The sequence below is a fragment of the Chionomys nivalis genome, chromosome 1 (genome assembly GCF_950005125.1).
Source record: "Chionomys nivalis chromosome 1, mChiNiv1.1, whole genome shotgun sequence".
In the NCBI taxonomy this organism is placed as follows: Eukaryota; Metazoa; Chordata; class Mammalia; order Rodentia; family Cricetidae; genus Chionomys; species Chionomys nivalis.
This window is the reverse complement of record NC_080086.1, coordinates 111,008,655-111,036,391: the sequence shown is the minus strand read 5'-3', so window position 1 is coordinate 111,036,391 and position 27,737 is coordinate 111,008,655. Positions and strand designations below refer to the sequence as shown.

Here is a 27,737-nt window from a genome sequence, read left to right as displayed (position 1 = left end):
CTGATAAGCTTTTTGTGCTCCATGGAGGTTTTTTATTTTATTTTTTATTTTTTCTTGGATTCTGGTTTCTGGAATAAAGTTTGCTTCTGATTTATTAGACTTCGGTGATCTGTCCCCATCTTTGCACAACCTCCTGGACCCAATTCATGTTTTTCAAGTTTCTCTGTGTAGCCCTGGCTGTCCTGGAGATAAGCCTGCCTCTGCCTACTGAGTGCTGGAATTAAAAATGAGCATTTTTAATTGTCTCTTTTAATCAACCTTGTTTCCCTAACCTTGTTATTTCTTAATTTTTAAGTTGATCTAAGAAATTTTCTCACATATTTTGCAACAATGAGTTCTCAAGATACATTCTTTTAAATGTTATAAAACTGGTAATGAATATTTTACAAATCCTTTATTAACCTACAGTGAGTATATTCATGTCTGTAAAAGAACCTGGGATAATTGAAAAATTTGGAAGATTTCCCATGTATGAACAATTTCTCTCCCAAATATTAACTTGAATATCTTTTGAGGGCCCTGAGAGAACTACAATGTAGAAGGCCTTCTACATTGCGTGCATAAGGTTTCTCTCCAGTGTGAGCTATTTTACTTCCTTTTCACAATTAAAAGAATGAAGCCGACTTTCCCTCATTACTTGTAGCCTTTCTAATACTAAAAGCCACATCGGATTAAAAAAAATATATAGCTTCTCAAGCCTTACTGTGATGGCATGCGCATTTAATCCCAGCACCTGGGAAGCAGAAGCAAGTGGATCTCTCTGAGTTCAAGACCAACCTGGTCTACAGAATAAGTTCCAGGACAATCAGGGCTATACAACAAAACCCGGTTTTCAAAAACCAAAAACCCCAAACCAAAACAAACAAACAAACAAACAAACAAAAAAACCAACAACAAAACCCCACTTCTTTCTCTCCACTATGACATTTTCCCACATTTTAAACATAAACTTTCACTCTCGTGTAGTTTGATTTCTGTGAGAGCAGATTAAGTGGAGGCTGTTTTGGGCTGGAGAGATGGCTCAGAGGTTAAGCACACTGGCTGCTCTCCCAGAGGTCCTGAGTTCGATTCCCAGCAACCACATGATGGCTCACAACCATCTGTAGTGAGATCTGGTGCCCTCTTCTGGTGGGCAGGGATACATGCAGACAGGACACTAGTATACATCACTAGTAAATAAATCCTTTAAAAAAGTGCAATAAAAAAGAGAAGACTGTCTCATGTTACTTACAAATATCTTTATTTTTTCCTATGAATTAGTGCATGTCTTCCCAAACGATATGATGTTAAGAAGCCCTTCCCACACTCCTTACATAAGGTCTCTCTCCAGTGTGAGTTCTTCCGTGTATTTCCAGCTGATTAGAAGATATAAATCCTTTCCCACACTTCTTACATTTGTAGGGTCTCTCTCCTGTATGAATTCTTTCATGTGTTTTAAGGGTACTAGAATAAGCAAAGGTTTTCCCACAGTGATCACACACATAGGGCTTCTCACCAGTGTGAATTCTTTCATGTGTTTTTAGGGAGCCGGAACAAGTAAAGCTTTTCCCACATAGCTTGCAAACAAAGGGATTCACGCCACTGTGACTTACTTCCTGCTTTTGCAACTGAATGAAAAGCCTGAAGGCATCCCCACAATCTTTACATACATACGGTTTTTCCCCAGTGTGAGTTCGTTCATGTACTTGAAGGTTACTAGAAGTAGTGAAGGCTTTCCCACGTTGCTTACATACATACGGTTTCTCTCCAGTGTGAATTCTTGTGTGTCTTCGAAGGGAAGCAGAACGAGAAAAAGTTTTCCTACACCGATTACACACATAGGACTTTGCACCATGATTACATATAGAAGACATGTCAACAGTGTGAATTATTATTTTATGCCTTATAAGGTAACCTAACCTAACGAAGCCTTTCCCACACAGTTCACATACACAGGTATTTTTACCACAACAAATCTTTTCATGTGTTTTTAAGAAATTGAGATATGAAAAGCATTTCCCACACTATTTACATACGTAAGACTTCTTTGCATGAGTATGACTGTCATTCCTTTGACCAGATCGGAGACAAAGAAGGTCTTCTTTGCACTCCTTATTTTTAGAAGGTTTCTCTCCAGTGTGAGCACCTTTATGTGTCTGAAGGGACAGAGGAGAACTGGAGCTGCCTTCGAACCCCTTATGTTTATACAACTTCTGACCATATTCCTGGTCTTCGTGAGGTTTCTGTTCTTCCTGATGGTTCAGGGGCACACCTAGAGATGAACGGCCAATGCTTCCTTCTTCACACACATGCTTTTCACTTGTGGCAAGTTCTGAAGAAGATTTCAAGTTCATGGAAGACTCTGGAATACCAGCTGAGGATTTCTGGACACTGAAGACTTACTTTATAGTCACGGAATTTCTCTACCAGTTGACTGCTGCAAAACAGGTGAAGAGCACATGACTAAGACTTTGTTTACTAATGACTGAAGGAAAGAAATGTTGGTTTCATGCTGAGAAATTGCCTGTAACATGTTTGGACTGCAATGCTTTCCAAGACCTCTTGAGGAGTACTACAAATGAAATAATGGTATTCATGTATGATGGAGCATGTCTCCTTGAGAGCGTTAGATATTCCCATAACTGTTCAACAAAAATTTGAATCCACAATATTATGCACATTCTAAATGAGCTTCAAATAGAGTAGACCCACCAGCATATTGGAGATGCCAGCAGAGTAGAATGACCACTGGGGACAGTAGCAGATGTGGTGTGATTCGGGCTTGAGTTTAGAAAAATCTATGTGTGCTATCAGCAGCAGACCTGGAGAAGTGGGGCTAAGACCTTGGGAGCCCAGAAATGATGAATCTACACTAGAGATGGGACACTGGATTGTTTGCACTGTTAGAAGCTGAGTTTGCCTTGATGTCGTTATCACTATGCCCTGGTTCTTTCCTCTCTGAGTATAAAATTATGTAACTGACTTTTTGAGTCTACAGGTCAAAGACTCTTCCTTATTCCTGCAGGCCAGAAGAGGGCACCAGACCCTATTACAGATGGTTCTGAGCCACCACGTGGTTGCTCAGGACCTTTGGAAGAGCAGGCAACACTCTTAACAGCTGAACCATCTCTCCAGCCCTCTGGCATGTCCTTCCTGAGTCTCCTGTCTTGACTTCCCTCAGTGATTGGCTGTAACCTGTGGTCCATATAACCACTTTCCTGCCCAAGTGACATTTTTTTTTAAAGATTATTTATTTATTTATTTATTATGTATACAATGTTCTGTGTGTGTGTGTATGTCTGCAGGCCAGAAGAGGGCACCAGACCTCATTACAGATGGTTGTGAGCCACCATGTGGTTGCTGGGAATTGAACTCAGGACCTTTGGAAGAGCAGGCAATGCTCTTAACCTCTGAGCCATCTCTCCAGCCCCCCCAAGTGACATTTGATCATGTTTTAGCACAGCAACAGAGAGCAAATAAGGATACAAATGAAATGAATTATTCATCATGAGTCCTGTGTTGTTGTTTGCTGAAGAATAGGACAGAGAACCCAGCTATGTACTTTCTAATACTGGCCTCTAGTGCAACCACAGGAGATGTGCTCAGCTTCCTAACAAATTTTAAGAAGTATTAACTAGAGGCCTGCTGAGATGGCTCAGCAGGTAAAGGCACTTGCTATGCAAGCTGCTGGTATGTTAAGCTAGAAAGAGAAAACTGGCTCCCTGCTCCCACAAGTTGTCACTGACCTCCACAAGAGCACTATGGTATGCTTGTTCACCCCCATGCATACACAACTAAAATTAAGGCATAAAAACATTGCAAGCAATGTCTACCAAACTAGATTCATCAGCTAGAGAAAATATTCAGGATTAACCAGATAACATTTATCTGATGCCTGTGAAATTATTGCAAAGCTTCTAAGGGAGAAGAGGTGTTGTTCTTGTGCTTTTGTTGCTGTTCCTAGGGTTTTAAACTTAGGATATAGTTGTCATCAACGGTCTGAGAACTCTCCCTCATTCTTCACAGCTATGAGGGGAGGGACTCACTGTAGATCTCAGTCCCCAGATACCAGGTGACTGTTTTCTCCAACATTTCTAAAAGCACACACATTCTAAGGACAGTTGTTCTTGAGTCCCTGGTGAGTAGTAGACAATCAGATTTTGTGATGAGAGTAGTTAGGAAGATGAGACGCAGAAAGAGAAACTAACAAAATTACCTGCACCAGAGCTCGTGCTATCCTGATGTCTCTTTCCCAGAAAGCTCCAGTTTACTTGTAGCATTTGTGTTTGGGGAATCTCAGTCCGTATGAACAGTACAGTGTGATGATCAAGACAACGTGAACACTTGTGGAACATAGTGTCATGTCAACTTCTTATTAATCCTGTGTGCATCTCCAGGATCATGAGGCTGACTGTCCTGGAAATATATGTGTGTGCTTTTAGGAGCCAGTGACCTTTGAGGATGTGACTGTGAAGTTCACCCGGGAGGAGTGGGCTCTGCTGGATCCATCCCAGAAGAAACTGTACAAAGATGTGATGCAGGAAACCTTGAGGAACCTGGCTTCTATAGGTACCTGAGCATTGCCTTTTCTAGTCCATCACAGGACAAGTGTTTCTAGTTTATCCGTGCTGATGTATGAATTGGATTATGGAAGGGTGATGGGGGTGAATGTGTCAGATGGGATCACTTATACCTTCAATTTAGCTGTTGTCTAATTTTTTCTGTTATTAATATTTCTTAACGATTTCTCTTGTTCTACATTTTAGGAAACAACCTGGTAAACCAGGAGGTTGTAAATGAGTATGAAAATCTCTGCAGGAAATTAAGGTAATTTGTTTCCCAAGCCACATTTTATAGTTCTGTTGTGCTAGGACATTTTATGAAGAAGTAAAAGATGTGTGTGATATCCAGCATCAAACTAATTTTGTCTCAGGAATTTTTTTCCAAAAATTAAAATGTGCTAAATATCAGCAATAGTCCATCGCAAACATTCTAATTTGAGAAACAGAATATGATGATGTCATGTATGATGTGCTGTCATAGCTCATATATACAAACCTTTTGCCATACCCAGTGTCTTAGTTTGATTTTGTATTACTGGGATGAAGACTGAGTCAAAGCAACTTAAAGTGAAGAGCATTAACTTTACCTTGCAGTTTGAAGTCCATGATCAAGGGAAGTCAGGGCATGGACTCAAGCAGGAACCTCTAGGCATGAACTGCAAGCAGAGGCCATGGAGGAATACTACTTACTGTCTTGCTCCCCATGGCTTGCTCAGTTTGTTTTCTTATAAACTTTATGACAAACTGCGTGGGAATGGTACCGCTCACCGAGAGCTAAACACTTCCACATTGATTATCAAACAAGAAAAGCTCCATAGGCTTGCTTATAGGTCAATATGATGGGGACATTTTCTCAGCTGAAGTTCTCTGTGACGACTCTCGGTTTTGTCAAGTTCAAAAATACCAGGATTGGAATAAAAGCACTTGAATTGCCACTGCCCAGGTAGAAAGCAAAGTCAGACTTATTTGGTAAATTACCACCACCAGCACCAGCACCAGCACCAGCACCACCACCACCACCACCACCACCACTGCTGGTGAATATGAGTGGTCAATAAATTCTGACTGTAACCTGCCTGGCAGAACTGAGGATATTCTAAAGACCCTGAAACAATGGACACCCCCCCCCCCATGGAGTTTTCTTAGGAATCTCAAGTTGAAAGAAGGAAAAGGTGCCAATCAGAGGGGGGAGCTTGTCTCTCAGAAAGGGATTTCACACCCTCCTAACACTTGTCAGACCCCCTGCCAGGAAGAGACTGAAGCCCAGCACTGGTGGTGAGCAGAGGGTGGGGACCTCACCTTGACCTGCATTGCTTATTCATGTCCTTGGTCCTCCTTAAACTTTCCCACTTCAGGGTCCTGAAGACAGACTTAGGGGCCTCACTAGATCTCTCTGTCCCTCTTCCAATGTGCATTTAAGAAATTAATATTTTTCTGCTTTTCACTAATAACTTGGCTCTTTTTATTGGCTTACTGAGAACAGGTGAGCGGGCCTGACTTGGAGCCTAGGTTGGGAACGCCAAGTTCAAGAACACAAGCATGTCTGTTTGTTGTTCATATACCAGCCTCAAGGCTCTTGGGGTTACTGTTAGATAAATAATGTTACAGGATAAGCAGAAAGGGAGCCGAGGAGCGATTCTTTGGGAGAGTTGTACCTCAAGTCACAGGTGACCATGCTGAAGTCCCGAAGGGAGAAACAACCTTCAGCTCTGGTGGGCAAACCAGCAAACCAACCAACAAAACAAAAACAAAGAGCAACCAAAGACTAGAGCCGGAAGGGAGGACAAAACTAGGAGTCCACAAAGGCTGGTTCCCCACTTTGAAAAGAGGTGCTCCTTGAATGGATAAAAGTCTCAGGCCGTGAAGAATTGAGTCAGGCTGTGTCCTAGACACAAAGAACTGTGTAGCCCGATCCCATTCATTCCGCGTCGCCTACAGAAGCAGTACGCCTGTGTATACTCTGCTCCCCGCCAAACCACAAAAAAATTAGTTTAACTTCCCGGTGGCTACCTACGTATAAATACATGTTCCCCAGACCCTCTAAAGTGCACTCAATCTTCCTGGAAAAGTTAGGGTGTCTCGCTGTTCCGATAAAGTGGTCTCAGTCCGTTGTAATCACGTTTGGCTGCTTCTCTGCTTCATTTATTTTTACATTCAGACTTACAGGTGCTCTGGATAGCTGCGCCCTGAGACACTGCATGGGGTGCGGAGAAGTTTTAGGGAGAGCGGGCCAGTGACCTAACAGATAACCACCCACGCAGATTGCACTCCCTGACCTCGGATCATGAGCTCCGGTTCGACTCCTAAGTCTGCCCACTCACGACCCTCTACGGTGTCCGTAGGCTGCGGCCACTAAGCTAACTGAGAGCTCAGGTAAGGACAGGACCGCGGCTTTGCCTGCTGGTCCAGCTCCACCATGCGGGATCTGGGCAGTGTGGCACATCAGAGCCAGATGAGATAATTTGCGTGCAAGAGGTCATGTACCCGTTACCGCCTGAGATTGTGGCTGCCTCCTCCGCATACCTGGGACGCTTTAGCACGCATCATTTCCAGCCTTGGGTGACCTGGTTTCCTTCTGAGGCTCCTGAAGTCAGTGAGGGCGACCTGGATACCCAGGTCTGGGATCTAGGATCTACCTCCAAAGAACACAAACGTGCTTAATGTCGGGGGGGGGGGGGGAGTTGGGGTAGGGGGCAGGGAGGGGATTCAGGAAGGAAAGTAACCAAACTGATAACCACGGATAGCCTCACCTATGGAGCAAACTCCTCGTTGGGTAGTCCACACATTCAAATAAGACCATGATAGGCCAGCGAACCCTAGGCCCTTCTCCTGGAGCTCGAGGGACAAGAGAAACAACTTTTACTAAGCAAGATAGAGATCAAATTACAGACTCTAGGCCTCTCCAAATCCCTGAATCCTGCTGTCTCCCGTGTCTGAGCCCCATGGAGGGCTAGTACAGGGTGCTGAAGAAACCCTGAGGGCGTTAAGGCAACTGTAGACCTTGGGGTTGAGTGGAAAACCCCTTTCAGAACTAGAATCAGCGGCTGCATCTGCCTTTCTGCTCCGTGGCTCTTGTGGTCTCCCTCAAAAGCCAAGCACCTTTCCAGGAGGACCACAGGGCTAAATAGGCATCTTAGTGGTAGAGACTTTGCTGAGCATGCGTGAAGGCCTGGGCCCTGCCCAAGACCCCACCGCACCTGCATTAAAAATAAGACAAGAAAAAAACTAAAAACGAAATACTTTGGACAAATATTTATTTTTAATTACGTCTACACGCGTATGTCTGTGTGGGTATGAGCAAGGGAGAGCAGTGTCCCCAGAGGCTAGTGGATGGGATCGTGTTTGTCATCCAGATTGCTTTAAAAAGCCTATACCTTCCCAAAACAACAGGCAAGGAGATAACCAAGTCAAACTGCAGCAGTGTCTGATGGTCGAATGCCCATTGATGGCTAAATAAACCTGAAGCTGCACTTAGGCATTTTACTATCAAAAACTAATAAAATATGTGTAATAGGGTGGAAGAAAAGGTTACTATATTCATATAACTTCTTAAGTAGACTAGACAATAATATAGGGGAAAAGTGTTTGCCTAAAATGAAGTAATGGGAAAATATATATATTTTTTGCTCTGTATTTTTTTAATGAGGACCTATACTTCCTGTCAAAATTACTACTTCAAAATGTGATTATAGAATAAGACAGGAGCATTGTAAGCGAATGTGAAGTCATTCTGTGCCACATCCACGGCTGTCTCGCCTGTGTGACAAAATGCCTCTCAGGTGGTGGCTGTCTCAAAATGAGGGGCTCGTGCTTCCTGGAGCTTGGCCCCCTGGCGGTTCCCTGGCAGTCTGCTAGAGTTGAAGTACCTGATTAGCCTCAATCATCTCATTCACTTTGTTCCTGGCGATGGTTTCTTGCATTGGCTCTGCTATCTTTTCTTCTGTTCTACTTTTCTCTTGACAAAAACTTAATCTGTTCAAGGAACCAGGAAACATTCCCAACGGCTCCTTGAATACGGAGGAACTGATGCGTCAGCTCCCTCCCTTGATTCAGGCCATTAATGTTATGATTAAGACTCTGGCTCGCTCTGGGGGAATTTACAGATACCCTAGAACAGAAAGAGCCCATGATAGGAGTTGGTAGAAGATGGGTAAATTATGAAGGAAAATCTATGGAATGGCATGAATTACCATTTATGGAGAGGCTAGCCAGAATGAGAAACCCCTGGTGCATTTTAGATAGGAAAGAAAGGCAGTCTATTCTTGACAATATGAAGCCAGCCATTCAATATTGGAGCAAACCCTGGGGGTGGAATCCTGAAGAATGGTGTTTGGGTCACCTTGGTTACCTTGAGGGCAGATATGATTTAGGGCCATGAGAAAGCACAGTTGGTTTGTGGTGTGAGACGAATTTCAAAGAAAAGCTCTGCCCATCTGGCCCTGACCACAAGACTTGCTGAGAATAATTAATTGTTTGTAATCATTTTTCTATGGAAACTTTTATGTCTGCCAACTTCCTTCTGTAATCTCTTAAAAGTGATGCTTGAATTTTAGTAAAGTTGCAGCAGATTCAAATCTCATTAGAGTTGTGTCTATCTGTCATTCGCCGAATCCTGGGTTCTCCTAAGCCTTCACCCCTGTTCTCCCTCGGTCTTCGATCTCCAAGAGAGTCAGTCCGTGGCAATTCTGGGCTACAATAAAAATTAAGCTAGCAGCTACTACCTAGCTATTGCCTACTTCAAAGAAGCCAAGAGGGGATGGGAAGACGATGGCTCAATGGTTAGGAGCATAGACTGCTCTTTAGAGGATCTAGGTTTAATTCCCAGAACCCCAACAGGGAGGCTCAAAACTATCTGTAAGTCCAGTTCCAGGGGGCCCAATGCCTCATCAGGCATCAAGTACACTTATGCAGGACAGACATGGATACAGGCAAAACACTACTCATGATTTTTTAAAAGTTAGAAAGGGGGGCTAGAGAGATGGCTCAGAGGTTAAGAGCACTGACTGCTCTTCCAGAGGTCCTGAGTTCAATTCCCAGCAACCACATGATGGCTCACAACCATCTGTAATGAGATCTGGCGCCCTCTTCTGGTGTGTGGGAAGCAGAATGTTGTACACATAATAAATAAATAAAAAAAAAGTTAGAAAGGGAAGAAGGATGATGAGACAGATAGACAAGACAGACACACACACACACACAGACACACACACACAGAGGTGGGGGGGAGGGAGGCAAAGAGTTTGGGGAAACAATACAACTACCTATAGCTTGCCTGGTAGGTTGCCACTCACTCCAAGTTTAAAAAATAGTCCTGGAGATTTCTTCTGGGTTCAATGGTTAAATTCTATGATTAACAAGATACAATTTCTGAAAGGGGAACCCAGTTTTCCTGGGAATACCAGAAACTCAAAATATAGTCCAGACAGTTCTGGAAACTTGGGATCCTTCTTACTAGTTTCCCAAGTAGGACTACATGCTTGTGCCACCACACCTAGAGGTGACTTTCATAGTGAATCTCAGCCCACCCTGCATGGCTGACCAGATTGTCACATTAAAATCAAGTATCTCTTTTAATGGAACTTATTTCCCAAACCTTGCTATTTCTTAAATTTTGAGTTGGACCAAGAAATGTTCCCACAAGCTTTCCAATGCCAGGAGTTCTCTCAATACATTCTTTCAAACGCTACCAAAGTGATAAAGGAGACCTCACAAATTCTGTCCTTTAGGCTACCCTAAGAGAGTTCTTTCATTTCTACAGAAGGATAACTGAAAGATTTGTAAGATTTCCTATGTCTTAGTCACTGTTCTATTGCTGTGAAGAGACATCATGACAAAGGCAACTCTTATAAGACAAACCATTTAATTGGGGGCTTGCTTACAGCTTCAGAGACTTAGTCCATGATTATCATGGCTGGGACCATGGTACTTTAGCAGTAGCTGAGAGCTACATCCTGAACCACAGGTGCAGAGGAAGAGTGAGTGGATCTGGCACTGGCTTTTGAAAGCTCAAAGTCCACCTCCAGTATCACATCTTCCTAGAAAGTTCACATCTACTCCAACAAGGCTACATCTAATTCTTTCCAACAGTGCCACTCCCTGGTACTTGAGCATTCAAATATATAAACAAGTCTGGAATATTCTTATTCAGGCCACCACATTATACATGAAGGGTTTCTCTCCAAAATTACTACAATGTCTTTTGAGGTCCCCTTAAGAACTAAAGGCTGTCTACATTGTGTGCATAAGGTTTTTTTTTTTTTTTTTTTTCAGTGTCAGCTATTTTGGATGTTCTCCAAAATGAAAAGAAGACAGAAGACTTTATCACATCCCTTGCAGCTTTTCTCCAGTGTGTCTATGTCCATGTATTTGAAGGGAACTTCTAGACTAAAGCTACATCGATTCAAAAGAATAGCTTCTCTAGAAACTGTTGGGCATTTTCCCACACTGATAGCATAGGCTGTTTCATGTCGTTTGATTTCTGTGAGAGCTAAGCAAAGGGAAGACTTCCTCGGGTTATTTACAAGAATCTTTATTGGTTCTGCCATGAATTGGTGCATGTCTTCGCAGATGAGTTGCACTGGAAAAGCCTCTACCACACGTCTCACACTGATAGGGTCTCTCGCTGCTGTGGATTCGTTCATGTACTCGAACCTCAAAGAAGCGCCGAAAAGCTTTCCCACACTGCTTGCACACATAGGGCTTTTCCTCACTGTGCATTATTTTATGTTTTCGAAGAGAACTGTCAGAACTGAAACCTTTCCCACACTGCAAACACACAAAGGGCTTCTCTCCAGAGTGATTCCTTTCATGGCTCTGAAGGGAAGACGAAGACGCTAAATCCTTCCCACACTGCTTACACTTGTAGGGGTTATCCCCAGCATGCATTCTTTTATGGAACTGAAAGGAACTGTGATTATTGAAAGATTTCCCACATTGCTTGCATACATAGAGTCTCTCTCCAGTGTGAGTACTTCCATGTCTTTTAAGGTTACCAGAACTACCAAAGGTTTTCCCACAGTGATCACATACATAGGGCTTCTGACCAGTGTGAATTCTTTCATGTGTTTTTAGGGAACTGGAATAGGTAAAGCCCTTTCCACATTGTTTACAAACATAGGGATTCACACCACTGTGAATTACTTTATGCTTCTGGAACTGATACCAAAATGTAAAGGAATTTCCACACTGCTTACACACATGAGATTTTTCCCGAGTGTGAGTTAGTTCATGTGATTTAAGGTAACGAGAAGCAGTGAAGGCTTTCCCACACTGCTGACAGACATACGGTTTTACACCAGTGTGAATCCTTCTATGTATTCGAAAGTAAGTAGAATCAAGGAAAGTTTTCCCACACTGATCACACGCATAGGGTTTGTCACCACTGCGAATTCCCATACGTCTTCGAAGGCAAGCAGAACGAGGAAAAGTTCTGCTATAATGATTAGGCAGAAAAGGATTCTCACCCGTATCAGTTTTCTGATGTCTTAAAAGGTTACCTAACCGAGCAAAGCCTTTCCCACACTGTTCACACACGTAGGGCTTCTTAACACTGTGAATCTTCTCATGCCTTTGTAAAGGGTTGGGATGGGTGAAGGCTTTCCCACATTGCTTGTGAGTGTAAGATATTTTTGCATGGGCTTGTTCTTCATTCCTTTGACCAGACCGGAGACAAAGAAGGTCTTCTTTGCACTCCTTATTTTTAGAAGGGTTCGCTCCAGTGTGAGCACCTTTATGTGTCTGAAGGGACAGAGGAGAACTGGAGCTGCCTTTAAACCCCTTATGTTTATACAACTTCTGTCCATAGTTCTGGTCTTCGTGAGGTTTCTGTCCTTCCTGATGGTTCAGGGGCACACCTAGAGATGAACGGCCAATGCTTCCTTCTTCGCACACATGCTTTTCACATGTGGCAAGTCCTGGACAAGATTTCAGGTTCACAGAAGGCTCTGGAATACAGCTGAGGATTTCTGGACACTGAAGACTTTCTTTATAGTCACGGAATTTCTCTACCAGTTGACTGCTGCAAAACAGGTGAAAAGCACATGACTAAGACTTTGTTTACTAATGACTGAAGGAAAGAAATGTTGGTTTCATGCTTGGAAAAGTTTGTAACATGTTTGGACTGCAATGCTTTCAAAGATCACTTGAGGACAGCTATAACAGAAACAATGCTATTCATGCATGGTGGGGTATGTCTTCTTGAGAACATTAAATATTTACATAGCATTTCAATACAAATTTCAAACCAAATCTTATGCACGTTTTGGATGTGCAATGGTATAAGTCAAAATCATCTTTTTTTTTTCTTTTTAAATACTTGCATGTGCATGAAATAAACTGACAATTAGCCATTCCCCATTTGGTTCCATGACTGGGTGATAAATCAATACAACATTAAGTTTAAACAATGTGTCCATTTATTGTGTTTGTGGCTATGCATGTATGCTACAGTACAAGGGAGGAGGTCACAACATCTTTTGGGAGTACTGTTTCCTTCCATGTCGCTGAAGGAGGGTCTCTCTTAGAAGTATAGGGATTACAGATATGTGTCACTTTATATGGGTTCTGGCAATTATGATTGCATGAACAGCCTTAATACTGGCTAGGCAATCTTTTGGTCCCTCTATATCCCATTTGAAATACTGAAGTGTTCCCTGCTTAGTTTTCTGTCAACTTATCACAGTGTAGAATCATCACTGAGGGGAAATCTCAGCTGAGAAAATGTCTCCATTAGATTGTGTTTAGGCAAATCTGTGGGAGCATTTTTGTGATCAATCAACATTGTGGGAGAGACTAGCCAACTGAGGGTGGTATTGGCCCTGGGCACCAGGTGGTCCTGATTACATAAGAAAACGGGAAAAAAAAAACAAAGAAAAGAAAAGGAAAGGAAACAGTCTGAGCAAGCCCAGGAGAGCAAGTGAGGAAGGAGTTTCCTCCACCGTCTCAGTCTCAGTCCCTATCTCTGGGCCCCTGCCCTGAGCTCCTGCTTTTACATCCCTTAAAGACGGACTATGATCGGGACACATAAGCCAAATAAAGCCTTTGCTCTGTCTACATAGGAAAAGGTGGGGCCTCAGGTACAGTGGACACCTTAGCATATTGGTGATACCAGTAGGATGGACAACCATTCAGGACCATAGGTGATGATGTGGAACTGGCCTGAGCCTGACAGACCATCTATTTGTGCTGACAGTAACGGAGGTGGGGACCTGAAGCTGGTGTTTCAGCTCCGGATGTGGCACACTGATTGTTGTACTGCTGGAAACTGGTTTTGATTTGCCTTGATTTTGACTATGCCCTGGTTCTTTCCTCCTAGAATAAAAAAGTATGTAGCTGATTAAATTTTTGTTTGGATATTGTAGGGGCCCACAGTTTGGTAACTTTCGACATTTATAAGAAACACTGAATTTTTAAGGAGAACTTGGACTTAAACTGTTGACATTTATTAAGACTGTTTTTTATGTTTTAAATTGTGATATCAATATAACATGACATCTTGTGGACAAACAGAAAGGGCAGGTTAGGGTTTAACATTGAGGTCTGTGTGTGTAATGAAGACAAGGAGTCAATTTTGCTGATGTGGGATTCCCCTCTTATGCTATGAATATGTTTTATTACTATTGGCTAATAAAGAAGCTGTTTTGGCCTATAGCAGGGCAGAATATAGACAGGGTGGAAAAGATATAAAGAGAAGGCAAAGTATGAGAGACTCCATGTAGCTGTTGAAGGAGAGGGATGCCAGACCCTTACCAGTAAGTCACAGCCTCATGCTGACACACAGATTAATAGAAATGGGTTAATTTAGGATGTTAGTTAATAAGAAGCCTAATAGGCCAAACAGCATTTTAACTAATATAGTTTCTCTGTGATTATTTGGGTCTGGGCGGCCAGGAAATGAACACACAGTCTCTGGCTACATTTTGCTGGTTAGTATTTTGTCAACTTGACAAAACCTAGGGAACTTTAGTTGAGAAAATGCCCCCATCGAATTGGCCTGTAAGCAAGCCCGTGGAGCATTTTCTGAATTAATGATCAATGTGAAGGTGTGTGGTTCACCGTGGGCAGTGCCACTCCTGGGAAGGGGGTCAGGAAGTGTATGAGAAAACAAACTGAGCAAGCTACAGGGAGCAAGACAGTAACCAGCATTCCTCCACGGCCTCTGCCTTCAGGCCATGTCCTGCTTGACTTTATGCACTGATATCCCTAGATCATGGACTTCAAACTGCAAGGTAAAATTCACCATTTCCTCTCCAAGTTGCTTTGGTTCATAGTCTTCATCCCAACAATACAAAACCAAACTAAGATACTGTGTATGGCATCAAGTATATGAACTACAACAGCACATCATACGGGACATCACCATATTCTAGTTCTCAAATTAGAATGTTTGCAATGGACTATTGCTGATATTTAACACATTTTAATTTTTGGAAAAAAATTCCTGAGACAAAATTAGTTTGATGCTGGATATCACACACATCTTTTACTTCTTCATAAAATGTCCTAGCACAACAGAACTATAAAATGTGGCTTGGGAAACAAATTACCTTAATTTCCTGCAGAGATTTTCATACTCATTTACAACCTTCTTGTTTACCAGGTTGTTTCCTAAAATGCAAAGCGAGAGAAATCGTTAAGAAATATTAATAACAGAAAAAATTAGACAACAGCTAAATTGAAGGTATAAGTGATCCCATCTGACACATTCACCTCTACCCCCCTTCCATAATCCAATTCATACATCAGCATGGATAAACTAGAAACACTTGTCCTGTGATGGACTAGAAAAGGCAATGCTCAGGTACCTATAGAAGCCAGGTTCCTCAAGGTTTCCTGCATCACATCTTTGTACAGTTTCTTCTGGGATGGATCCAGCAGAGCCCACTCCTCCCGGGTGAACTTCACAGTCACATCCTCAAAGGTCACTGGCTCCTAAAAGCACACACATATATTTCCAGGACAGTCAGCCTCATGGTCCTGGAGATGCACACAGGATTAATAAGAAGTTGACATGACATTATGTTCCACAAGTGTTCAAGTTGTCTCGGTCATCACACTGTTCATACAGACTAAGATTCCCCAAACACAAATGCTACAAGTAAACTGGAGCTTTCTGGGAAAGAGACATCAGGATAGCACGAGCTCTGGTGCAGGTAATTTTGTTAGTTTCTCTTTCTGCATCTCATCTTCCTAACTACTCTCATCACAAAATCTGATTGTCTACTACTCACCAGGGACTCAATAGCAACTGTCCTTAGAATGTGTGTGCTTGTTAGGCGGTGGTGGCACACACCTTTAATACCAGCACTTGGGAAGCAGGGGCAGGTGGATCTCTGAGTTTGATGCCAGCCTGATCCACAGAGGGAGTTCCAGGACATCCAGGGCTATACAGAGAAACCCTGCCACAAAATAAATAAATAAATAAATAAAGAAAGAAAGAAAGAAAGAAAGAAAGAAAATATAAATAAATAAATAAATAAAAAATGATGAATTTTCAAAAAAGATGTGTGCTTTGAAATGCTGGACAAAACAATTCTCCCACTGAATGGGAAGTGAGATCTAGAATGATCCCTTCCTCCATAGCTGTGAAGAATTAGGGAGATTTCTCAAATAGTAGATGGCAACTGTACCCCAAGTTAAAAACAACACCATCTTCTCCCTAAGAGTCTAGCAACAATTTCACGGGATTATCAGAGGGATGTAATTTGTTTAAAACCCAGCATCCTCTCTAGATGAAAAGGATATATCACTTGATTTGGTGGACAGTATCTGTACATCTTTCTAAAACCTTGACTTAGTGTGCTGTGCTTGGAGAGCGTGAGCACGGCGAGCGCACACCACAGTGCTCTAGTGAAGATCAGCAACAACTTGTGGGACTTGGTTCTCTCTATTGTAGCAAGGGTTCTAGAGATTGACTGCTGCCCATCAGGGTTGCATAGCAAGTGCCTTTCCCTACTGAGCCATCTCAGCAGGCCTCTAGTTAATCTTCTTCTTACAACTTGTTAGGAACTTAAATACATGGTCTGTCTTTGCACTAAACTAAAAGCCAGGATTACAAAATATATAGCTGGGTTCTTTGGTTCATCCTTAGTTAAACACCCAATAGCCCCCTGACAAGTAATTCATTTATCAGTGTCCTATTTTACTTTTTGTTGCTGTATCACCATGATCAAATGCAACTTGTGCAAGAAAGTGATTGTATGGATTACAGTTCACAATTGATCATTGAGGGAAGCCAAGGCAGAAGGCTCAAAGAAGGAACGCGAAGGCAAGAACTGAGGCAGAGAGCAGAGATGAACATTGCTCACTGGCTTGCTGTGCTATCCTCTGTCCAAATCAGGCCCCCATGACCTGGGATGGCAACACCCACATTGGAGCAGGCCCTCCTACATCAATTAACAACCAAGGAAATGACATGAAGACAAGTGCACGGGACAAATTGTTGGAACCAATTCCTCAACTGAGATTCCTATTTTTTCGGGTGTGCCAGTTTGCCAACCAATTGAGCCATCTTACTAGCTTATGACACCATTTTTATTTGAGAAATCTGATGGATAACAAAACAACGGAAAGATGTTACATCTTCTTAGAGTTCTAACTCATCAGCATGGCAACACGTCATCTCTAAAATTTCTGGAACACATATTAAAGCAAAATACTCAACCAGGCAGTGGTGGCTCATGCCTTTAATCCCAGCCCTTGGCAGGCAGGGGTATTTGGATTTCTGTGAGTTTGAGGCCAGCCTGGTCTACAAGGTGAATTCCAGGACAGCCAAGGCTGTTAACACTGAGAATCCCCGTCTTGAAAAACAAAGAAGGGAATAAAATACATATGATTAAGTTTATTACAAATATATATATTATATATGTCATCTCCAAATTTCCCAGAGTCCATATTAATAGATGCTTATGATATCAGTCAATGTGCTGATTAAGAAAAAGCTACACCAGGAGGAGCTGAATATAACCGCTATTACATTTTTAAAAAAACATAACAATCTTTGCAATGCAAAAAAGCGGCAAGGGGCTGGTGAGGGGCTCCGTGGTTAAGAGCACGGGCTACCCTTCCAGTGGATCTGCATCCTTTCTGGCACTCACAGCACCCAACGCCATTTCCAATGCCCTCTCCTGGCCCCAAGAGGGTTGCAAAAGCCATGTGCCGCAAACACATTTATACAGGTAAAGCACCCACAGAGAAAACAAAATATTTTAAAGCATTTTTAAAATTTCTGTTTTATAGGTACAAAAGAGGACAAATAGGAGCTCGAGGGGGAGTCCAATGGATAAGAAGCCATGTTGCTCTATTGAAGGACCCGAGATCAATTCCTGCACCCGTATTAGGCAACTCATCACTGCCTAAAACTCCAGCTCCAAAGGGATAAAACGCCTGTCCCTCTCTGGGCAACCACACTCGTCTGTACATGCTCACACAAAGATACAAACATATATGTCGTTAAAAATTAAAATAAATTGCTGGGTGTGGTAGCAAATACCTTTAAACCTCGCAATACGGAGACAGTGGCAGGCAGAGCTTTGTGAGCTTTGTGAGCTCAAGGCAATACTAGTCTACAAAGTGAGTTTCAGGATAGCCAAGGCCATTACAGAGAAACCCTGTCTTGAAAAAACACACACACACGCACACACACTAACAAACAAACAAATAAACAGGCAAAAATAAATCTTGAAAAAAATAAAGAACAATAATATTTCAGGGATGGGGAACATGGCTTACTGGGTAAAAGAGCTTGGTGCTTTTCTAACAGACAAGATTGGTTTCCCAGCACCAACTCTAATGATAGGCATCCAACAAGACCTTCTTCTGGCCTTCTTGGGTTCCCATACACATGCGCAGACAGACATGTAGACAGGCACACACACAGACACACACACACACACACAAACACGACAAACATATACACAAATAAAAATAAATCTTAATTTTTCATACAAAATATTTTGACCATATTCTTTTTCCCTCCCTACTCCCTCTTCCCTGATCATCTCCACTTCCCTATCCCTCCAGTTTTAAATCTGTCTCTCTCTCTTTTAAACGAAAAGGGGAAACTATCAAAACCACACCGAGAACATGGACTCAAATCCCTCCTTCTCAAGGCTCAGAGATCTATGCAGAAGAGGAGTTGGAAAAATACTTTTTCTAAGAGCCAAGGGTAGTGAGTGACTTCAAGGGACCGACATCCTCCAAACACAACAGGGCTGAGCACATAAGAACTCAGAGACTGACAGCATGCACACGACCAAGACAGGAGAGGTCATGGCATGGGGAAGAGGTGGGCACGATGTCCCAGTCCTAACCAGGCAGCTAGCAGAGGGAAAGCTGCCGATTTCCAATGGAGCGACTCTGGGTCGGAGAACTACAGGGCATCCCCCATGTTCAGGAATAGTGGACAGCCGTACAGTGAGTGAGAGACTCAGCCTTGAAGAACATTGTTACAAGAAAAAAAAAAAAGAAGGATATTCCAACAGGATCATGGGAAGTGATTATAGACAAGGGACGAAGGTATCTCTAAAGTTGAATAATAAGTTACTCCCCTGTTAACTCAGAGACCATCAGGGAAAGAGAAACAGAGGGGTTGTGCTTGGTCTCCTCTCAATGTTGTTGGGGAAAACAAAGAGAAATCACTGTTCTAAGAGAGAGGTCTTTGGGCTGAAGATGGCTCAGTGATGAAGAGGGCTTGCTGCTCTTCTGGAGGACCCAGGTTCAAATACCAGAACCCCTACAGGTGCCAACTCCATGTGTTATGATTTGCCTCACTGTGCTTCTAACGTGGGACAACAAACATTGCAATCACCCTAACAATATTGTTTTCACCCCAACAGGGCTTGAAAATCCAAACTTTTAGCTTCAATAATAAACACTAAACTCAACAGAAAACAGACAACACTTAAGTAGATTTCTTTTTGTCCTCTTCATGCTAGTGACTGCTGACCAACACCCACTCTGATTGCCCATTCCTCTTGTAATCCCAAAGACAGGATGACCTCAGAGAAAACTGCTGTCTGATCTAGCCACTGACTGTGACACCCTCCCCTTCTCCTTCCTTCTGTTTACCCATATTTAGCTCTGTTTTCTCCTCCCTAAGAGAGAACAGACCTCTTCAGCCAAACTGTAGAGAAGCTTGCAGACCTACCACTGGGGCCTACTCCTTACTGCAACTCTCTTTCCACATGCTGTCATCGCCTAGCTCCATCACAAACTTGCTTTTTAAAACAAGAGTTGGAAAGACTCCAAGGACAGTGACAATTATGACAGAGGCAAAGTCCATTCACCCATCCCTTTTCAGTGAGTTTGGAAATGTCAGAAACACTTGGAAAGTTAGAGATTGATTCCCAGTCCTGAGAATTCTGGGCCCAAGGGCACAGATTACAGAATTAGAGGAAACAACCCTTGAATCTGTGACTCTCCTAGAGACAAGGAGGGAAGTGGGCAGGGACTGCTCTTGGTTACTACTGTGCTGAACAACACCTTAGTGACAGGGCCTGCAGTCTTGACCTGATTTGTGACACACAGAGTATCAGGGCCCAGAAAGAGGGATCTTTACAGAAGAACAACTTGTTTACCTAAGCAAACACCACCATCTGCCAGCACGCCAAGAGACATTAACTACACCAATAAGTAACAACGCCGGAAAATATACCAAATCATACCAGAACGCCAGACACGGGCCCTTTTGATCCACAACGGATGGAACCCCCTAACCTGAGACTGTAAAACACCAAAGTGTGGCAGGCATGAGTCAGGACAGGGACAGCTGTCAAAAGCCAGGAAACTTCTCAACTCCTTGCTAACCATGTCCCCCACCCCAACCTTGCTCCAGCAGTTTCTTCATGGCCAAACACTCAGCCCACTTCCAACTCCCCATCCCACAGCCTGCCTTCCCAGTGGGCAATAGACACCTCCACACCTGCACTGCTGAGAATTCTGGTCCCTCCAGTCTTCCCCTTAGGCCTCCCTCAGCTCCCCACCCAGGACTTCAGCACAGACTCTGGTCCCTGCAGCCTCTTAACCATTTCTTAGCCATTCTGTGACCTGAGCTGTCTGTCACTGTGTGAACTGCCAATGTGTGATCTGCTGGTTAGTGTTAGTGATTCAAACTGGGATAAAAGGGCCAGGTGTGGCTGTGCACATCTTTCACCCCAGCACTTGGGAGGGAGAGGCAGGCAGGCAGGCAGCCCTGTGAGTTCAATGCCAGCCTCCTCTACCTACATAGGGAGTAGCAGGCCAGCCAGGGGCACATAGTGAGCTGATGCTGTCTTAAAACAAACAAACAAACAGACAACAACAAATTTAGGACAAAAGGCCAAACACGGTGGCACATACCTTTTACCCCAGTACTCTGGAGGCCAGGCTGGCAGATCTTTAAGTTTCAAGTCAGTCTGGTCTCTATCATGAATTTCAGATCAGGCAAGACTACATTGTGAGACTCAGTCTCACAACACAAACAAGTTAAAAGATTGGAATAAAAGAACTTGGATTGCCACTGCCCAGCTAGAAAGCAAAGTCTAGCTTATTTGGTAAATTGCCACCACCACCACCACCACCACCACCAATGCTGGTGAATATAAGTGGTCAATAAATTCTGACTGTAACCTGCCTGGCAGAACTGAGGATATTCTAAAGACTCTGAAACAATGGACACCCCTTCCCCAGCCCCATGGGAGTTTTCTCAGGAATCTCAAGTTGAAAGAAGGACAAGGTGCCAATCAGAAAGGGGAGCTTGTCTCTCAGAAAGATTTCACACCCTTCTAACACTTGTCAGACCCCTGCCGGGAAGAGATTGAAGCCCAGCCAAGATGGGTCAATGAGAGGGGGAACCTCACCTTGACCTGCACTGCAGGACCTGCATTATTTATGCAAGTCCTTGGTCCTCTTTAAACTTTCTCACTTCAGGGCCCTGAAGACTGACTTAGGGGCCTCCCTAGACCTCTCTGCTCCTCTCCCAATGTCCATATTGACTAGTCCTATGAAATTCACTTTCCAAAAGTTTGGCATTTTGACAAAAGCCAACATTCCCTCGGGAACTTGAGAAAGTAGTTCTCACCTGCTTAAACATGAAATCCTCATTATGGCTGGCAACAGGGACCTATGGCTTTTCCATTCACATATGCCTTTGGTGCCTCTTAGCATGCCAACGTCTATGCTGGCCTCTAGGCTCCTCCTATTCCTACACACAGACACCAGTTATACCTTTAACAGCAGACTATCCCAGCTCAGGGCCTCCCCTCCCTCCAGACACATCTTCCCTTAAAACATTGGAAATTTCCCCCCTTAGGTTCTCTCTGCTTTTCTGCCTGGGCAGTTTCTAATAAACATTTCCCTCCTTCCCCCACAGAGCAGCTATTCTGGTTTCTTTATTGCAACACTTTTATTCACAAACTCTGAACTTGTCTTTTTCTGCTTTTCATTAATAATTTGGCTCATTTTATTGGGTGGACCTGACTTGGGGCACAGGTTGGGGATGCCAAGTTCAAGAACACAAAGGAGTAGTTACAGGTTTGGCAGAAAGGGAGCCAAGGAGAGATATTTTGGGAATCTGCCACAGGCAGCCATGTTGAAGTCCTGAAGGGAGAAACAACCTTCAGTTCTGAAGGAGTGCGGGAATTTACCTGCTCAAAAAGGTTTAGGGTGGGTGCAGGAATATGCAGTGTCCCCAGACCTAACCGAAGAACTGGCAGTGTGAAAGAGTAGTGGGGTTGACAGAGACTTGAGCCCAGGAGTAGGGTCTGGCGGTGCACCCCTTTAAATCCAGCTTTGGGAAGCAGAGGCAGGTGTATGTCTGAGACCTAGGCCAGCCTAGTCTACAACACGGGTTCCAGGACAGCCAGGGCTACACAGAGAAACTCTGTCTGGAGAAACCAACCAACCAACCAATAACAAAGATTAGAGCTATGACTCTAAGCCATCCTGCATTTAGTCATTACAGAAGGGAAGGCAAAATTCAAGAGTCTACAAAGGTTTGGTTTTCCCATTTTAAATGCAGCTGCTCTTTGGGTGGGTAAAAGTCTCTTGCCATGAGTAACTGAGTCAGGCTGTGCTGGCCAACAGCCCCTAGCCATAAAGAATTGCTCAACCCTGGCTTGACCATTCCTCTTGTCCTGCAGATACAATATATCTTTGTAGAAAACAACTCCCTCTGCTCCCAGTCAAACCAGAAAGAAAAATATCTCTAACTTCCTGGTGGCTACCTTTGTGTATGTACATGTCCCCCACATCCTCTCAGGCAGCCTTTCTCAACCTTGGTCTGGAACCCCTAGGGGTCCAATGGGGCAGGGTTCCCCTATCAGATATCCTGCATATCAGATATTTACCTTAGGAGTCATAACAGTAGCAAAATTACAGTAATGAAGTATCAACGAAAATAGTTGTGTGGTGTGTGTGTGGGAGGGGCGGTCACCACAACATGAGGAAGGCTATTAAAGGGTTGCAGCCTTAGGAAGGTTGAGAACCACTGCTCTAAGGACATTCAATCTTTGTTCTGGAAAGATTGGTCCCACTCGATGCTCAAAAATATTGGTCTCTGTCAGTTGAGATAAGAGTCTGCCTCCTTTTCATTTTTCCTTTCCTTTTTTTTTTCTTTACTTCGAGAGTCACTGATGCTCTGGGACACTGCATGTAGCGTGGCGAGATTTTAGGGGAAGGAGACGGCAGCTACAGAACCAGTGTCCTAACCTTCACCATCTAAGCAACTCCACCTCCACCTACCCGCACCTGAGCCCCGGTCCAACTCCCAGGCTGGTCCCGCACAGCCTTCTAGCGACACTGCCCAGACTGCAGGAAAGGCTGCGGGCGTCCCACTGACCCGACACGCCGCAGCACGGAGCGCTCAGCAACGGACAGGACCGCGGTTCTGCCTGTGGACACAGCACCACCCAATCGGACCCGGAGCCAGAGGAGACTCAGTTGAAGACGGAGACTCAGTTGAAGACTCAGCTGCCTTGGAAGGCCGATTCCCAAAGCAGCTTCCATATTCAGCATCCCTCCGCCCCACATCCAAGATTCGGGCCGAACGTACCATTTCCAGCCAAGGAGTGTCCTGGTATCCTCCTGCCGCTCCTGTTGTCAGTGAAGACGACTCTGATTTCTAGCCCCGGGACCTAGGACGTACTTGCTAAGAACACAAACATGCCTAATGTTGGGGGGTTAAGGAAACAGACCTAGGTTAGGCAAATTCCCTCACCTAAGAAGCATACTCCTCATTGGACACTTCAGGCACTAAAGTAATAACCTTTATTCTGATAGGCCAGCAAGCCCTTGGCTCAGGAGCTCTAGTGACAGGAGACACAAGTTTTCCTAGGCGAAATAGTGCGCAAATCACACACTCTAGGTTCTAGCTTTCTGTCCATGTCGGGGGGAAATAATTACTATTGCTTAAACATAATTTGTCCTGGCCTCCACTTGCTCGGTACAATTCCTACTTCTTCCCCCTCAAAGTGCTATGACAGCAAGAGTTTAAAGAATTCCAGACTCGGTGACCATGGAGACAACTCAAAGGGCCGCCTTGAATAGGCTGGTCCTGCTGGAGAAGGAGGGCGGGCCTCATTAAAAGAAATGCCCTGCCCCCATCACCTTTTCACCACCTCTTCACCACCAACCTGCCCAAGACTTCAGCAAACCTTCCTGCCATGGAATTTACAAAAACAGGCAATCTGGTTTACCTTTCACCTTGCGATTAACAGGGAGACAGGGAGAGAGAGAGAGAGAGAGAGAGAGAGAGAGAGAGAGAGAGAGAGAGAGAGAGAGAGAGAGAGAGAGAAGGAGGAGGAGGAGGAGGAGGAGGAGGAGGAGGAGGAGGAGGAAGGGGGGGAAGGGAAGGAAAAGCAGTTTGCCCAGAAAACCAGTTTCCGAGCATCTTGAAGCCAGGACCTCCCCTTCCCTGCTCTACTGCAAAAATTGATTCTCAGCCCGTGGACGGTGTGTTCAGGTTTTGAGGTCTCAGTTTCTCAGACCAATAAATGTCTACTCTCACTGAGTGATAGTCAGGGTTCTTTAGTGTAACAGAACACACACATATGTATATGTTGTTGTTGGATTTTCTTTTACTCTAGTCCCACGTTGGAATGTCAACATGTTTGTTTTTTTACTCTCTTGAGGGCCCATCACCCAGTTCCCAAACAAATCACACAGGGAGTCTTATTCTTTCTTACGAATGTCCAGCCCTAGCTTGGCTTGTTTCTTGCCAGCTTTTCTTAGGTTATCCCATCTTACCTTCTGCCTCCGGACTTTCTTCTTTTCTTACTTCTGTAATCTTACTCTCACTCTCACTCTGGTTTGGTGGCTGGTTTGGTGGCAGGCCCCTTCTTTCCTTGCCCCTTGATCTCTCTTGTTTCTTTTCCAGATTTCTTCTTCTATTTATTCTCTCTGTCTGCCAGCCCTGCCTATCCTTTCTCCTGCCTCACTATTGACTGTTCAACTGATGGGGGAGAGAAGCAGTTTGGAGAGAAAAAACTGCTCCCATATTCCCAAATATTGTTTATGTTCTTTTACATTTAAAGGGGGAAATGATATAGGTATAAATAATTTGCATTGGTATGGTTTTAAGGTCAGTTTGATTATATGTATTTCTGATATTGATTAAGGTATTGTGATTGTGTAGTTCATTTAAGAATGTAATGTATAATTAGGAAATGTAGGTTGCTGATAGATAATCATCAATAATAGTCAAGTTTGTAGTCATGTTAGTTAGATTTTCTAGATATATAGAGATATATTTCAGTTGGATAGACATTCTTCGTATCTTTCAAAGACTACAGAACATGGCATTTAATGTTTTAATAACTTAGGGCTTTTCATGGCAATGAGACACGTCTGCTCTTGGCAGCACCAGCTACTTCAAGAGGAAGATGGGCATCGAAGAGGCTCTTTATGGAGTTGGTTAGCCATTTGGGCAAGAAACTACCCTTGCCTGGATTGTTACATAAACTGGACACAGAGAACCCGCAGAGGTGTTCTCTGCCAAAAGGTGAGATGGTCTTTCGGGGCTCCTGATCTATGAAAGAGTCTACGAGACATTCTACAGGACACAGCACAAAGTCACTAAACTGTCTTTAAAATTTCCTGCTTCATGAAAGAGTCTGCTGGATACTATGGGCCTGTAGGCTAAAAATAGATGCCCCAAAGTACAAAAGAACTTTGGAAGACTGTCCAGACAGCGAGATGTCTCTGTCATTTCTAAAATTTTAGAAGTTACTTACTTCTTGTTTACTTAGGTAATATTATATCCTTCTGGAGTCTTTGATGGAATTGAAGAATGGTTAGTTATAGTTATAGTTTTCCTTAGCTATGATAAAAGATAAAATAGATATAAATATTGTAACTGTAATTCTTGCTTGATAACTGTTTTGTTATATGTAATTACTATGTTAAAGTTAAAACCTTTCTTTTTTGTTTAAACAGAAAAAGGGGAAATGATGGGGGAGAGTCTTCTGTTTTGTGTTAATTTCATTGATTAAATAAAGAGACTGCCTTGTCCCTAATAGGACAGAAAATTAGGTAGGTGGAGTAGACAGACAGAATGCTGGGAGAAAGAAAGCCAAGTCAGTCAGTCGCCATGATTCTCCCCCACACAGACGCAGGTTAAGATCTTTCCTGGTAAGCCACACCTCGTGGGGCTACACAGATTATTAAAAATGGGTTAATCGAGATGTGAGAGTTAGCCAATAAGAGGCTGGAACTAAGGGGCCAAGCAGTGTTTAAAAGAATACAGTTTCCGTGTAGTTATTTCGGGTAAAGCTAGCCGGGTGGCGGGACCCAGCCCACCTTTCCTCAACATTCAACTCTTTATTAGAACATCAGGTGTTTTAGACAAGCAAAGTAACACAGCTTCACAGAGTTAAACAAATGCAACACAAAAGAATAACACATCGTTTCATCGTTAAACAAATATTCTGCAGCAATGTGTGTGGACATATGTATATTAGGGGATTTATTAGAATCATTTTTTGGCTATGGTCTAGCTAATCCAATCCAACAGTGGCTAGCTATGAACAGAAAGTTCAAGAATCCAGTAGTTGTTTAGTACACAGGCTGAAAGTCTCAGCTGGTCTTCAGTAGATACTGGAATCCCAAGAGGCAGGCTCCAATGCCAGTGAAGGAATGGACTTGCTAGCAAGGCAAGAGGAAGCAGGCAAAGAGCAAACGCTTTCTTCTTCCACGTCCTTATATAGGCTTCTAGCAGAAGCACAACCCAGTTTAGATCTGGGTTAAAGATCTGGATTAAAGGTGTGCTTCTTCTCAACTCAAACAAAACAGAAACAAACAAAAAAAAACTAGATTATAGATATGTTTTCCCACCCAAAAGATGCAGATTAGATGTAGTCAAGTTGACAGCAATCATATGCTGTTTCAAACTAACTGAATCTATGTTTTTGTTTGTTTTCCTTTACTGACTTATTTCTTATTACACTGGTCTTTTTCCACCTCAGAATTTAGAATGAGATTCCCAAGGTTTTCTCAATCCCATATTCAACCAATAACATAAAAACACACAAGCAATGACAATTATTCCAGTCAGAGAGAAAGTAGAGTTTATAGTGAAAAACTGGCTCAAAATAACAGCATAAAATCCCCACACATTTAAAATTAGATATTAGATGTTGTGGTACAGGCCATGGATTTGGACTTGTGAATACTTGGGACAGTCCTGAGCTCTGAGTTCAAGGTCAACCTGGTCTATCTGGGTCAGCCAGAGCTACCTAGTTAGACCTTGTCTCAAAAAAATAACAATAAAAAAAGTAGACCCTGACTGCTCAGCTTGACCGCATGATTCATGATGATGTAACAGGTCTCCAGACTTTAGTTGGTCCCTAGACCTTTTCACAACTGAGTTCATGATGGAAACACCATTGATGCTGTAAAACTCAGCATGTACACAGTACCACCAAAGTCCATCAGTGGGAAAGTCTCTAAATGCACTATCCTTGCTTTTAGGCTAACTGTTCTTGTTAAGTGAAGTATGGCCACACAGGACATGGTTTTTATGCAGAAAAGCTCACCTGGGATCTGAAACACCCAGTGTAGTCATTGACTGACAAATAAAGATTCTGTTAGCTTAAAACTATGTCTGAGCAGTCTTCTCTGGTGGATACCCTACAACGGTGTCCACTGTGAGCATGTACAACTGACCTTCCCAAGGATGACACATGGCACCTAACCCTAAATGGCCAGTGTAAACAGACTAATGGC

At 43.3% G+C, this 27,737-nt stretch overlaps 2 protein-coding genes and 1 pseudogene across 5 annotated transcripts; 1 reads left to right on the top strand and 2 right to left on the bottom strand.

Annotated features, from left to right (window-relative positions):
* Positions 1–1,239: 1,239 nt before the first annotated feature.
* Positions 1,240–3,185, bottom strand: LOC130881812 (zinc finger protein 664-like; annotated as a pseudogene).
* A 444-nt stretch (positions 3,186–3,629) lies between these two features.
* On the top strand, positions 3,630–4,810 carry LOC130881731 (zinc finger protein 124-like). Its single transcript, XM_057781529.1, has 3 exons — positions 3,630–3,641; positions 4,422–4,548; positions 4,746–4,810. The coding sequence occupies exons 1-3, from the start codon at positions 3,630–3,632 to the stop codon at positions 4,808–4,810; spliced, it is 204 nt and encodes a 67-aa protein (XP_057637512.1).
* A 5,602-nt stretch (positions 4,811–10,412) lies between these two features.
* Positions 10,413–24,229, bottom strand: LOC130876839 (zinc finger protein OZF-like). 4 transcript variants are annotated; one of them, XM_057773483.1, is made up of 5 exons: positions 24,212–24,229; positions 23,569–23,664; positions 15,344–15,470; positions 15,086–15,146; positions 10,413–12,558 (listed from the first exon to the last, which is right to left on the bottom strand). In XM_057773483.1, the coding sequence occupies exons 2-5, from the start codon at positions 23,569–23,571 to the stop codon at positions 11,055–11,057; spliced, it is 1,695 nt and encodes a 564-aa protein (XP_057629466.1). In that variant the 5' UTR covers positions 23,572–23,664; positions 24,212–24,229; the 3' UTR covers positions 10,413–11,054. The 4 variants fall into 4 exon arrangements, with proteins under 4 accessions (XP_057629466.1, XP_057629484.1, XP_057629494.1 ...); XM_057773501.1 differs by lacking the exon at positions 24,212–24,229 and adding an exon at positions 23,259–23,407 and having other exon boundaries at positions 23,569–23,721; XM_057773511.1 differs by lacking the exon at positions 24,212–24,229 and adding an exon at positions 23,265–23,407 and having other exon boundaries at positions 23,569–23,721.
* Between the last annotated feature and the right edge of the window lie 3,508 nt (positions 24,230–27,737).